The sequence below is a fragment of the Peromyscus californicus genome, unplaced genomic scaffold (assembly GCF_007827085.1).
Source record: "Peromyscus californicus insignis strain IS unplaced genomic scaffold, ASM782708v3 Scaffold_16__1_contigs__length_79575227, whole genome shotgun sequence".
Classification (NCBI taxonomy): domain Eukaryota; kingdom Metazoa; phylum Chordata; class Mammalia; order Rodentia; family Cricetidae; genus Peromyscus; species Peromyscus californicus.
Window position 1 is genome coordinate 72,124,991 of NW_026294458.1, and position 14,856 is coordinate 72,139,846.

A 14,856-nucleotide genomic window follows, 5' to 3' on the forward strand; every position below is an offset into this window, starting at 1 on the left:
AAAAAAAAAAAAAAATTAAATCAAGAAAGCTGAAACAACACACCCCAAATTTCAAGGTTCTCCCAAGCCTGAGTAACTCTCGTCACAATGAGTTACTTCAAGAATATGCGTAAAGTAAAGCATTTTGCAAAACTGAGTTTGAGTGATTTATTCCTCATCTTCGATTTGAAAATCCAAGTCGAGAACAAAAACTTCACCAACCCCTCCCCCCGCCTCCATGTATCATCAAAGTCAAAACCTGACCTGTACCTCCGGTTCAAACAGAACAGCAGGGAGGCCAAAGATAAACCACACATCTTTCTAAAAACACGGAACCGTTTTAGAACCATGACTCCAGACTCTGGAAACTCATCTGAATCTTCACAATGTGATACTGAGGTGCAGTTAAAATTATTTAACGCTCAGAAATCTAAACTCCCTGCGGCCCGATCTCTCTTCTGCTTCAAGAGCCAACGTTAGAGCGGACATCAGCTCCGCCCCTTTACTTCTACAGAGAGACCGAGAGAAACGACAAGGGACTGATCGGCTCAAGGTCACTCGGAACCGGGGCTGCAGCCCCACATTGGTTCCCGGCCCCGCTGGGTCCCCCTCTTCAACAACCGGGCCTTCTCGGTCAAGGATGCCTAAACCGAGAAGCCCACCGGCTGCAGGTCCCGAGGCCTGCAGAGCACTGGGAGCAGGCAGTCAACCGAGGAGGGACTCGTGGTGTCCGGGACTCGCGAGGCAGGAAAGAGGCGGGCCAGGGAGCAGCGGGCCTCCGCTTCCACCCAGGACGGTGACCTGAGCTGACAGCCCGGAGGGGGCACCGCACAGGCCGGCCTAGACGCGGCCGGTGGCAGCGCGGGAACGCATCCCCGGGCAGAGAGCAGAAGGCCGGGGGCGGAGAGAGGGGCGCGGCCGTCGGGCGAGCCCGGGCTCGGGGGCCCGCGTGGGCCGGGCGGGGGCTCACCTTCCTCCTCGTCCTGGAAGCTGAGCAGGCTGGCCCTGGGCACCTCTTTGTTCTCGCGAGGCCTCTTGCGCGGCTTCAGCCCGTTGCCGGGCTCCGCGCCGCCGGGGATGCCGCCTCCGGCCTCAGCGCCGAGGCCTGGGGCGTGAGCGGCGGGCGGCGGCGGCGGCAGCGGTGGCGGCGGCGGTCCCGGGCCCAGCAGCGACTCCCCGGCGGGGGCCCGGTCGCCACCGCCAGGGCCCGGCTCTTCGCCTGAGGCCGGCGGCGGCAGCAACGGCGGCGGCTCCTGCTCCTCATCGCGCTCCCGCTCCTCCTCCTCCGAGTCGTTCCGCTTGCGCACGTTCACCCGCCGGGCCTTTCGGAACATCCCAGCCGCCGCCGGCACCGCGCCTGCACACCCGCTCGCAGACGGAGAGGACGGGAGAGCGCGCAGACCGCCACGGCGCACGCGCACTCGCCAGCGCTCGAGCCGGGTCGCCGCGGCGCTCGCCTGCTACCACGCACCGTCGAGTGCGCACGCGCCTCCCTCGCGCTCCGCGCACTGGGGCGGGGTCTCTTTGCACTGCCCCCTCGCGGCCCGGAGGACTGTGGGGGTGGGGGTGGGGCACGGAACCCTCCGACTCCCGTGTTGTTCCAAAGGTCACAAAGAGGATCATCGAGATGAGAGGGAAGAGTGTAGTCTGTCGTCTCCCAGGAGGTTGCTGCAATGCGTCTACCGCGCTTACGCGAAGCCTTGGCGTGTGGACACCTCCCACGCGGCGCAAGCAGGGTAAACAGAGGCGGGAGGCCCGGCGGCGGGGCGAAGCGGGGGGGAGGAGCCAGTTAGCCTGGGGTTTGAAAGGGAAAGTGCGTTCCCATGGTTACTGTTCCTGCTCCTAATGAGAGGTGATGCTAGTAGTCATCAGTAACTCTGTTTATTCATGCTGCTGGTTTCTACAGCTTTGTCGCAACGTAACACTTTCAAAGACATAGGCTGCCTTCCTTGACAAAATACCCTCTAGGCGAGCCCCACATAACAGAAAACAAAACAAAACAAAGAGCTCAAGAGACCTGGGACGTTGGTAGCACTGGCCTTGAATCTGGGAGGTTAAAGAGGGAGAGAGAGCCGGGCGGTGGTGGTGCACGCCTTTAATCCCAGCACTCGGGAGGCAGAGCCAGGCGGATCTCAGTGAGTTCGAGGCCAGCCTGGTCTCCAACTCCAGGAAAGGCACAAAGCTACACAGAGAAACCCTGTCTCAAAAAAATAAAATAAAATAAAATAAAAATAAATAAATAAGCCGGGCGGTGGTGGCGCACGCCTTTAATCCCAGCACTCGGGAGTCAGAGCCAGGCGAGTTCGAGGCCAGCCTGGGCTACCAAGTGAGTTCCAGGAAAGGCGCAAAGCTACACAGAGAAACCCTGTCTCGAAAAAACCAAAAAATAAATAAATAAATAAATAAATAAATAAATAAATAAATAAATAAATAAATAAATAAAGAGGGAGAGAGACCCTGTCTCCAAGAGAGAGGGAAAGAGGGACGGGAGGAGGGTGGGAGGGAGAGAGAGGCAGGCAGTGGTGGGGCACACCTTTAGCTCCAGGACTTGGGAGGCAGAGGCAGGCGGATCTCTGAGTTCGAGGCCAGCCTGGTCTACAAAGCAAGGTCCAGGGCAGCCAGGGCTACACAGAGAAACCCTGTCTTGAAAACAAAAACAAAACCAAAAAAGCCTCAGAGCTGATGCCCCTTCCTGCTACCACAGTCATTCCCAAGCAAGCAAAGTTGATAGAAAAAAAAAAGTTTGCTAGCAATAGGAAAACTATTTTTTCCCCAAAGCGTTTGTTTCAGAAACAAATGTGTGATAGTTTGAATGTAATCGGCCCCCATAATCTCACAGGGAGTGGCACTATTAGGAGGTGTGGCTTTGCTGGAGTGGGTATGGTCTTGTGGGAGGAAGTGTGTTACTATGGGGGCGGGCTTTGAGGTTCCTCAAGATACTACCCAGTGTCTCAATAGACTTCCTGTTGCCTGCAAAATGTAGTACTCTTGGCTATTTCTCCAGCACCATGTCTGCCTGCATGCTACCAGGCTCCCCACCATGATGATAATGGACTGAACCTCTGAAACTGTAAGCCAGCCGTCACGATGAAATGTTTTCCTTTATAAGAGTTGCCTTGGTCATGGTGTCTGTCTCTGCACAGCAATAAAAATGCTAAGACAAAATGGAAGGAAAATTTGACTTTTTCAGACTATATCACAGAGGAAAAATATGAACCTTGGAAGCCTTGAGGCCTGAAGTTGAGCTAACACACTTTAACTTTTCCTCACCAAGCTTGACTCTTACCTTACCCTTACAGAATCACAAACATCCTGTTAGGTGTGTTTGTGATTCATATATATATTTCAGAACCCTTAAAACAGGGCTAGAGAGGTGGCTCTGTAGTTTAGAGCCAGAGAACCCAGGTTAGAGTCCCAGTACCTAACCCACAGGGCAGTGCACAACTATTTAACTCCAGTTCCAGGGAATCTGATGCCCTCTTCTGGTCTCTGCATGCATGCGGTACCAGCTGTACATGCCATCCTACATGCAGGCTAAAAGCACTTTGGTTACATACCATCTGTATAAAAAGTGAGAGTGATTTAAAAAATGCATGTTAGGGGCCACAGAGATGACTTGGAAGTTAAGAGCTCTTTGCTGCTCTTGCAGAAGTCCTGGATTTGGTTCCCAGCACCCAACATGGCAGCTTACATCTATGAATAACTCCAGTTCTAGGGGATTCTAAACCCTTTCTGGCCTCCTTGAGTGCCAAGCACACACATAGTTCACATAAAGCATGAAGGCAAATATACATAAATGATAAAAATCATTTTAAAAAATATGCTTATTTGGAAGTAATCCCAGCACTGGGAAGTAGAGGGAGAAAAATCAGAAGTTCTTGGTCATCTATTCTCCAGTTGAAGGCCAGTCTAAGATACATGAAAACAAGTCATTTGTTTGTTTGTTTGAGACAGCGTTTCTCTGTGTGGCCCTGTCTTTCCTGGAACTTCCTCTGTAGACCAAGCTGGCCTTAAACTCAGACATCCACCTGCCTCTGCCTCCTGAGTGCTGGGGCTAAAGGTCTGCACCACCACCACCACCTCTGGGCTGAAAACATGTCTTAAAAAAGAAAAAATGAAGCAAAAACAAACAAAAAACCCAAAACCTCAAACTGGGGGGCTTTGGGCTTGTGGGGTATTTTAAAGGAGATCCACGGCCTCTCTAAACAACACCACCTCGCTGTCCCCATTAAAAGAAATGCGGGGCCAGGCTTTCTCTGCACTTCTCCTTTCAACCTGAAGCTAGAGTCGCCACAAGCAGACACAGCTGTCTTAGCTCCTCCCTGGGAATCCCATCAACCAGGGAACCCTAACAACAGAGGAGAGGTTGAAGGGAGGCCATGTCAGATGGGTCCCTGTCCCATCCAGATGGGCTACTCCAATGTGACTTTTACCACCTTAAGAGACTTACCTGCAGAGCAAGATGACCATTATTCACCATAATGTTGCTCCTTCCACCCTGCCAAAAATTTCATCACCACCCATCTCCCCAAAAACCTTAACTTCTATTCCTTTCTGTAGTCAAATGTGTTCTAAACGCTTCATCTCCTTCCTTGAGTCTCACATTTTATGAGACATGTGTATGTGCATGATAGCTTCCTTCCCATTAATCTGTCAATTTATTTTACACAATTATTGAAATTCCTGAGAGTAAAAATATCCCTTATTCTATAATAACCAACACTACCCTGAAGAGCTTTGAAAAACTGTCACATCTATAAGATTATCCTAGATTAGAATTGCTAGGGCCCCAGGTAGCATTTTTTATTTTTCCTAATTCTAGCTTGCCCTGTGTAGAACTTGTGTGGTTTGTACTTGTACCAGCAAACATGACTGTATCTTTTTGCCTACACCATGCCCTCCAGTTTTCAATGAGTTTTAAATTTATCATTGAATTAGAAGGTCCCACTTCTACCAGTAATTTCTATTTCCTATAATTGGTTTTTTCCTCCAGTTCTCTTTGGCTAGACTTGAGATTGCCCTCCTAGGACCCAGATGTGCAGTTACAACCCTTTTCCTCAGTGATCAGGAAAAGTATTGTGTGACCTCTACTCTACTCCTATTACTCTGGGTTCTTATGTTCTGGCTATTCAGCATTGGTAAAGTTCTGGTGATAGCATCCTTAGTCAAACTGAACCCCCATTTTCAATAACAAAAGATTCGAATTGTGCCTGGTCAGCCTCCAGACACCTGCACCCTGAGATAGATTTGCATACAATAGAGACAGCAAAGGAAGGTCTATACACAGAATATGGGTGAGGATACTAGCCTACTGTGTGCAAGGCCCTGCTTGGTTCCCCAGAACTTCAAGAAAAAAGACAGAATATGTTGGACTGTCATCCTGACTGATACACCATGGAAACTCAGGAACCAGGAGAACCAGCTCGTGCAGGAAGTCAGGCACAGAGCACAGGGGACAGCAGGTCCCTACTCTCAGGGCTCCCTGGAGTTGGATGGACTGTCTGTGGGTGCCCTGGAACCCTTATAGTAAGTTCCTTTGTTGTTGTTGTTAACATCTTATTTTGTTGTGTGAATTTACTTAGAATGTATCAATTTTTAAAAAGCAGAAGCAGAAGCAGGTGGATCTCTGTGAGTTCCAGGCCAGTCGGGTCTATATAGCAAATTCTAACCCAACCAGGACTAAATAGTGAGACCCTGCCCCAAACAACAAACACACCAACCATAGAACCAAAAGATTCTAATGAAATAAGTGAATCTTTGCAGTTTTATATTTTTTATCTCTTCAATTATGAAAATCTTTTAAAAGTGTGCTAGCGTATAATATTTCAGATATACCTTTTATTAAAAAACTGCTTTGAGATATGCAGTTGTTGCAAGCAACTTGTGGGTAGAGACAGTGCCTCCATCCATAGCACATGACTGGCCCTAACAAAGACTCTTTAAAACTTCCTAGGTTTAGTGCGCAGCTCAATGGTAGAGTGTGTGATTGGCAAGTGTGAGGTCCTAAATCACTTCCTAACACCATTCCCCCTCAATTCTAAATTGTTTGTTTGAAACTCTACTAAAATTTAGCCACTGATTCTAATTCAGTGAAATAATATTTTTTTCATCAAGCCATTAATAGTGACCCAATCTAGATTTTAAAGATTTAGAGAGGGCTGTTTTGTCATTAAAAAAAAAATTAACACAGGTAGCAATGGCCATCAAGTATCTTTATTGTTAGAGAGTGTTTAAGGATTTCCAGAATGAAGACAGGACATTATCTTGCATGACAATCAACAGTAACTCCAGAGTACCTGTCTCCTGAAGTACTTTTCCTAGAACATGTCATACAAAATGAGCATTGACGGCACTCTATCCAGGTCATTGTCTCACATCTCAGAAGCAGAGTAACTCAGAACCAAAGTTCTTTTAGACTCAGGTTAACTTTTAGAATTGTTTAGATTTAGACTACATTCAGTAGCATCTAAATGTATTGAATACAATCTAATCCATAATGCATACTTTAAATGCATGTCTGACCAGTGAAAAAGCAAAATTATCAATGCATCCTTTTTTAAAAGAACCTGCCTATGGCCTATGTTATATTACTGTCATCTATATGTTATTTCCCCACTGCAGGAGAATTTTAAAGTGCATAAATTTTTTAAGACAACAGGTTTATAAATATCCCCTATGGGTATAAAACAGAATTAGTATTTCTTTTTGCGTATGTATATTTTGAGTTTTACCAGAAGCCAGCAAAGCTGTGTAATAAATATTCAGGAAGAGTATATAGCGTGATTATAGGGAGAAGAGTGAGATAGAGCTTTGAATTTATTAAAACTCAAGTGGACTTCCAAGTAAGCTTTTCTAACTGAAAACATTGCCTGCACTTTAAAAATGGAGAAGATGAAGTCAACACAGCTTATCATCTTAGCTACACTCTAACTGCATTTCTCAGTGCTGCTCGCGAACATTCTTTCATTTATTCTTAGCCCCACCGATACTCCAGTGAGACCTCCTCACAGTCTTGATTGCCTAAACCAGTTTTAATAATCCTCCTCACTACCACTCCACTTCAGCCACCTGCCTGACGGCTGCAGCTTGGCCCCTAACCCAAGTCCCTGGGAGTTACTGAGTCCTCTCCAACAGCTGGCTGCCCCACCCTGCCTGAGCAGTCCACTTACTCTACCTCCAGTGAACTCTGCACTGCCCACTGTCTACCCTCTTCTTGCCTGCTCTCTTCCTCATCAGTTCTGGATTTCATGGAGAAAGTCATAGTCACACCCTGTAACAGCAAAATTCATGGGTTTATAATTTTCTTAACTATATTGCACTTGTAGTCATGCTCTTGAAGTTATGTGTGAGTATTGCGTCTACAGGGGCATGCACTGTGCGTGCGTGCGTGCGTGCCTGTGTGTGTGTTGTGCTGGGGATTTAAATCAGGCATACTTGTATGGGCGAGCTCTCTCCTGCTGAGTTGTATCTCAGCACACTGAGGCTTTTCTCAATTCTCTTAATAGCTTGAAACTAATAATAGTCAGCATTTGCATAACTGAAACCGGAAAGAACTGCATACAGTCTTTTTTTATTTTGTTGGATATGATAGAAAAATACAGATTAAATTTATAATGTGTCATATCTATAACCTTTACATTGCAAATAGTATTCCAAATTAAGGAAATTCCTGTAGTTTTTGAAAATACTATTTGATTTTGTAAAAAGTATTTACATCATTGACTAACAAGTGATATTCATATGTATTTTTGTATCTTAATGTTACATTTATCTCTAACATAAATGAAAATATCAAATGGGGTCTATATGAGACCCTTATTTTCTCACCAATTCCAACCATTAGATACAAGAATTTGGCAAAAATCAAACAAAACATTCTTTGAGAATTGTACACAGAGCTTAAGATAAAGGATAATATCTATTATTATTCACAAGTTGTGTGCTTCACAACCATACACCAGCACAATGTTTACCACCCCCTGAGTATATGAGGAAGATATCTGTCTTCCTGATCTTCACAATGTTTACTACCCTTTCAGTATACAAGGAAGATATCTGTCTTCCTGATCTTCAAAATGATAGCTAACCCTGAACCAGCTGGCTGCAGGTGACAAACTGCTGGTCCCGACCCACGTGGCCCACAACAGTTCTCATAAAAATCACATAACCCACATGTGAAAGGCTCTCGGCCAGCAGCAGCTCCCAGATGGAAGGCCTTTATGGGCACATGTAATTTCTAACTTCACTTTTTCATACATTGTTAATAGGCTTCCATCCAAATTCAGTTTGTAATGTATTCAGTAGCGATGGTAAAGACATAAAATTTATCATTTTATTTGCATCTTTCTTGCCTTCTCTTTTTTTTTCTTTACCAACTCTTTGTCTTTCCCTAATTTTAATGTCGCCTCTGAACTATATCAGTAATGAGGCCATGGCATTTTCTATTAAAATCCGTAGTTTAGACTTTGTTTGGCCTAATTTAAATGCTGACCTTGTGGACCCATATTAATTAGTCTGAATGGCCAAATCCCTTGTCAATTATGCAAATGTAGAAATTTCAGGTTGAGTTACTTTATGTTAAGGTTAAGACGGAAAAAATATGATAAATGTGACTAACTTGTGATCTTACAATAAAATTATTTCTTACCATTATGGTATCATGAATTCATAAATGTTTCCACTTTGTTTTATTCTAAGTTCAGACATTTGTATCACTACTGGCATGGGTTTTAAATGGTTTGTTTTAGTCCTTATCCGTGTGTGTGTGTGTGTGTGTGTGTGTGTGTGTGTGTGTGTGTGTGTGTGTGCGCGCCACATATGTACAAGTTCCTGTTGGCTCCTCTGGAGCTGGAGCTACAGATGGCTGTGAGTAAACCAGTGCAGATGCTGGAGACTGGACTCATGGCCTCTGGAAGAGCAGCACATGCTCTTGAGCTTTGAACCATGGGTATTTAAAAATATTGCACATTAATGGTAAATTGGGTCTCTATAATTTTAGTTGCTCTGGTTCCTTTTATCAAAATGTATAATGAATTTGTGTTAACTATCTCATATGGAGTATCTTAACTTTCTCATCTTAAACTTCCAGATGGACTCAGGACCAAAATTTCATTTTAAAATTAAATCTTTATAATTTGAGCCTCGAGTTAGAAGTGATTGTTAGATCCCCAAGCTATCCATAATGTGGCTTAACAGTTCTCCTGACAGTAACCAAAGTTCTGATTCCTGGAGCAAGAGGGAGAAGGATGGGAGGGCGAATGATGAGAGACAGGAGTCAGGATATAGAGGGAACAAACATGCTCGAACCAAAGTAGAGGACATGAAAGGGGGGACCAGAGAGCCTTGTCCAGCCTGTGCTCTGTGAAAGGGGGGACCAGAGAGCCTTGTCCAGCCTGTGCTCTGTGAAAGGGGGGACCAGAGAGCCTTGTCCAGCCTGTGCTCTGTGAAAGGGGGGACCAGAGAGCCTTGTCCAGCCTGTGCTCTGTGAAAGGGGGGACCAGAGAGCCTTGTCCAGCCTGTGCTCTGTGAAAGGGGGGGACCAGAGAGCCTTGTCCAGCCTGTGCTCTGTGAAAGGGGGGACCAGAGAGCCTTGTCCAGCCTGTGCTCTGTGAAAGGGGGGACCAGAGAGCCTTGTCCAGCCTGTGCTCTGTGAAAGGGGGGACCAGAGAGCCTTGTCCAGCCTGTGCTCTGTGAAAGGGAGGGACCAGGAAAGAACCTTGCCTGGAGCAGCACTTTGTGCAAAAGATTGAGGTTAAGTGTGTGGTTGTCTGGTGTATTTTCACTTATGTGCCCTCTCTTAGAACCCCAAGGCATTCTTTAGTGTTAAGGTTCCATCCAGTCTTTGACATTCTACTTTTCCAATATCCATAAATACACTTTTAAAATGCCAATTTCTCAATGCATTTGTTCTTCACAACTATTTGGAAAATATCGGCCTGAGTGAATTTGTCATTTAGAGGAATTTAGGTCCTCAAACCTCTGAAATCTATCATTTTTGACTCAGGGAATTCCAGGCCATGTCAAAAAATGAAGAAGAAAAGGAAAAAAGGCACAGTGGTCCCTGATCTGTAGTTTCACTTAGAAGTCAGTAGTCAACTTTGAGTTGTTCTGAGGAGTGTGAAGAACGTGAATCATCATCCCCTTGCCTGTCACAGAAACACTATACACACTCCCAACCATCAGGCACTCAGTGGCTTGTCTCTGTTATTAAACCGACTATTGTGACTACCATGTTAGTATTCAGAAGTCCATGTTTTACTCCATAATTGCCATCACACGCAAAGCAGCAACGCTAGAAATTTGGCTACGCCAAAGAGAAGCCATCGTCATGGAAAGAGTGAGTACTATGTAATAGTGTGTGAGAGCATGTTTGCATAACTTTCTTACAGTATGTTACAGTTTTTGTTAGTCCCACAGTGATCTTAATTTATAAGTTAGATTTTGTCATACGTCTCTTACATTTAGGAAAAATACAGTAGGCACAGGGTTTAGTACTGTTGGCTCAATCAGGCATCATCAGGGTACATCCTGGAATGTACCCACACAGGTAAGGAAGGATTACTGTATTCTGAGAAAAGATCCCTTCCTTGGGGCCATGCCTATACTGGGCTCCAATAAATAGTGCCTGGTGTGCACTGCCCTCTCCCTTCTAGCCTGGCATCTGTCCGCAGGCCGACAGTTATAGAGACCTAGCTTCTCGCTGGCCCTCAGGACATGTCTCGGGAGTCAAATAGCTCCCAGCACTGGAAGTGGAGCTGGGGAACTGGCTGCTCTTAGGTGTGGCTTTGTTGTAAATGGAGGCTGAGAGATGGAATAAACACACCTGTCTCATGGCCTTCTCCCCAGATTCCTTCTTCAAAAGGTCCGTCAGTTTTTGAGAGTTCCTGGTGGGTGGATGCTAGTAGATGATGGTGACAACATAGCTTTTGTTGTTTGGCATTGGGGAAGCTTTAAAGTAAGAAAAATCAGGAAAGTCACTGGTGAGGCTAGAAATGTTATCAATGCTGTATGACTTTAAAGATGAGTCCCTGTTGAAAAGAGCCACATCTAAGAATGAGATGAACATACATGTTTGCCAGCCTTTGTACAGGGAACCGCCTTCCCTTCTGTTGTGGATGAGCAAGCTCTGCTCCCGGGAGGGATGCTTGGTCTCAGCATTGACGCGAAGCCTCTTCAGCCCACAGATAGCCAGGTACTCGGTAGGGAGGGTGTTGGAACCACACAAGGAAAGCTTCAAGTCCTGGACCAGAGTGAACTTCAGCAGGTGGCCCAATGTGGACGTATCTGTGAACCAGATGGTCAGATGGTCATGATAGCTGGTTTGCTCCATGGCAAAAGGAAGGACAGATTTACAGCTGCACATCAAGTTGGCCAAACTGTAGTCACAGTCTCTGATGTCTACAGGGCAGCTGCAGTTCCGAATGGTATTTCCCTTTGTGAAGATCAGCGTGCTGTTCTTCTGACCTTTGGTGAAGCGGCCAAGTGCAAAGATGCCCAGTGCTCCGAGCAGAAGCAGGCAGAGGCTGGAAGGTGGTGTCATTCTTGTCCAGCATGGACTGGTGTGTTCCTGTTTCTCCTTCATGAGCCAGTTCGGTGGAAGTCACCTGAAAGGAATCCTGAAGCTTTATTATCACAGCCTCCTTAGAACGCACACCCTGCTGGGAAAACATCCCAAACCACCAGCTGTAAACTTTCCTGTCCTGCAGTTCAGACTGAGACAGACAATGCTTTTATCTTGGCACTTCATGAGAAGCAGCAGCCAGACTTCTGAACTCTGCTCAGTTGAGGCATAAAACTCCCAGAGATATGTGCTGACGGCAAGACTAGCATGCCAGGGGAGCTGGGGTGATGTCAGCAAAGGGGCTACCACATTCTGTCTACTGCAGGGACACAGCAAGACTAACGTGCCAGGGGAGCTGGGGTGATGTCAGCAAAGGGGCTACCACATTCTGTCTACTGCAGGGACTTGGAGTTACTTCAGTGAGCACACCCTGCCAACACCCAGTACTGCCTACCTGTACTTGTACAACCCAGAGCAAGCACATGCCCTTCTCCCACTCTGGATCTGACTTCCTGGAATTCAAAGACAAGCAGTTCCTAGTAGGAGTCCCCTGCCCACACATGCTCCCTGGCTGCCCACCCACGCACGCTGGCTGCCTACCCACACACGCTGGCTGCCTACCCACGCTCCCTGGCTGCCTACCCACGCTCCCTGGCTGCCCACACATGCTCCCTGGCTGCCTACCCATGCATGCTGGCTGCCCACCCACGCTGGCTGCCTACCCACGCTCCCTGGCTGCCTACCCACGCTCCCTGGCTGCCCACCCACGCTCCCTGGCTGCCCACACACGCTCCCTGGCTGCCCACACATGCTCCCTGGCTGCCCACACATGCTCCCTGGCTGCCCACACACGCTCCCTGGCTGCCCACCCACGCTCCCTGGCTGCCCACACACGCTCCCTGGCTGCTCACCCATGCTCCCTGGCTGCCCACACACGCACGCTGTCTAACCAGCACAATGTGAACAGCCATGAAACATTTAATGGTAAACTTCCTTACGCACCTCATCTCCACCAACACAGTAATCCCTTCTCTGGTCCTACAAAGCACTCATGTACCAGAGTCTATTGTAACTATGTGAAGGGACAATAAAAAGACTAACCAGCTGCCAATTTTAATCTATTATCTGCTTCTATCCCAGAACAAATCTTATGACTCAATTTTGTCAAAAATTTTTTGTGGTGTCTCAAAACAAAGCAATATATAAGCACTGAAAAAATAAACTGGGGAAGAAAAATGGGAAACCTTTGTATTTTAAAGAGTACCCGGGGAAAATGAGTGACTGGCCAGGCATATAATCAATGATGCTCCGTCTTGTGGTGTCTCTAGAGGAAAACAAGCATTGTGGCAGAAGGCGTCAGAGTTCAGTTTTGCAAAAACACTTGAAGTTTCTCCTGACTTACCTGACAGTTAAAGACAAACCAAACACTGTGCTTACTGAACACTATCGGGATGGGGTGATACTTGGTGTACATGACAGGGAAGGTCGGAGCTGTGGGCAGGGCCACCGTAAAAAGGGATGGGGAAGCCAGAGAAGGTTATTCCGAGGTGCTAAATGTATGTCCAAAGAATATGATGAGAGCGGGAAGGGGACACACTGAGGGTGCAGGGTGAGGCCACAGGCACCAAGAAACTGGAAGGAAGCGAAGTTGAAAATGCCAGGGCTCCGACAGACAGGCACAGGCTACAGGGAGGGTAGAAATGGGCTCAGCCAAGTCACGAACTGGAGGAAGGCACTGGCAGCAACTGTAACACAGCCATCCAGTCAGTTCACACCTACAGTGTATTAACACGGCCACTCAGTCAGTTCACACCTACAGTGTATTAACACGGCCACTCAGTCAGTTCACACTACAGTGTATTAATACGGCCACCCAGTCAGTTCACACTACAGTGTATTAACACAGCCATCCAGTCAGTTCACACTACAGTGTATTAACACAGCCATCCAGTCAGTTCACACCTACAGTGTATTAACACGGCCACTCAGTCAGTTCACACTACAGTCAGTGTACTAACATAGCCATCCAGTCAGTTCACACTACAGTGTATTAACACAGCCATCCAGTCAGTTCACACCTACAGTGTATTAACACGGCCACCCAGTCAGTTCACACTACAGTGTACTAACATAGCCATCCAGTCAGTTCACACCTACAGTGTATTAACACGGCCACCCAGTCAGTTCACACTACAGTATACTAACACAGCCATCCAGTCAGTTCACACTACAGTGTACTAACACAGCCATCCAGTCAGTTCACACCTACAGTGTATTAACACGGCCACTCAGTTAGTTCACACTACAGTGTACTAACACAGCCATCCAGTCAGTTCACACTACAGTGTATTAATACGGCCACCCAGTCAGTTCACACTACAGTGTATTAACACAGCCATCCAGTCAGTTCACACTACAGTGTATTAACACAGCCATCCAGTCAGTTCACACTACAGTGTATTAACACGGCCACTCAGTCAGTTCACACTACAGTATACTAACACAGCCATCCAGTCAGTTCACACTACAGTGTATTAACACAGCCATCCAGTCAGTTCACAACTACAGTGTATTAATACGGCCACCCAGTCAGTTCACACTACAGTGTATTAACACAGCCATCTAGTCAGTTCACAACTACAGTGTATTAACATAGCCATCCAGTCAGTTCACAACTACAGTGTACTAACACAACCATCCAGTCAGTTCACACTACAGTGTATTAACACAGCCACCCAGTCAGTTCACACTACAGTGTATTAACACAGCCATCCAGTCAGTTCACACTACAGTGTACTAACACAACCATCCAGTCAGTTCACACCTACAGTGTATTAACACAGCCATCCAGTCAGTTCACACTTACAGTGTACTAACATAGCCATCCAGTCAGTTCACACCTACAGTTTATTAACACGGTCATCCAGTCAGTTCACATCTACAGTTTATTAGTTGGTGGGCACTTTGCTAGCCCTAAAGAAACAGCCTAGACTTCAGACCCCTTCAGGGATCTGCCTTCATGGAGCTTTTGTTCTAATGAACTTGATTCTTCTTCTTCACTGTGACATCGGAGCCCATGGCCAAGCCAGACTTATATGGGAGGACCCAGAGCCGTGGCAGTGGGAACAAGGAGAGAGCCCGGTCAGAAGTCAGGCAGGTGCTGTGTGCCAAGCCCTGCACCGGGCCAAGCAGAAGAAACAACTATCCACGGCAGCTGTGTGCTGCCTTCCAAGCCTTATGCTCAATGGACGGAGATGAACAGAGCCAAACTGAGACCAGCTGCCAGAACACAGAGATGGCTATAAAGATGCAGCAGA

At 46.7% G+C, this 14,856-nt stretch overlaps 2 protein-coding genes across 14 annotated transcripts in view; both read right to left on the minus strand.

Moving 5' to 3' along the window:
• The window catches only part of Paxbp1 (PAX3 and PAX7 binding protein 1), a 30,558-nt gene extending 29,126 nt beyond the window's left edge, over positions 1-1,432 (minus strand). The window contains exon 1 of the mRNA XM_052741142.1: positions 950-1,432. Coding sequence (XP_052597102.1) covers positions 950-1,313 — 364 coding nt within the window. The 5' untranslated portion in view covers positions 1,314-1,432. The remainder of the gene's footprint in view (positions 1-949) is intronic.
• Positions 1,433-6,170: 4,738 nt separating this feature from the next.
• CUNH21orf62 (chromosome unknown C21orf62 homolog) overlaps positions 6,171-14,856 on the minus strand; it is a 113,460-nt gene continuing 104,774 nt past the window's right edge. For all 13 annotated transcript variants that reach the window (XM_052741149.1, XM_052741150.1, XM_052741148.1 and 10 more), the window contains one exon: positions 6,171-11,582. In XM_052741149.1, coding sequence (XP_052597109.1) covers positions 10,877-11,560 — 684 coding nt within the window. In that variant the 5' untranslated portion in view covers positions 11,561-11,582 and the 3' untranslated portion in view covers positions 6,171-10,876. The remainder of the gene's footprint in view (positions 11,583-14,856) is intronic.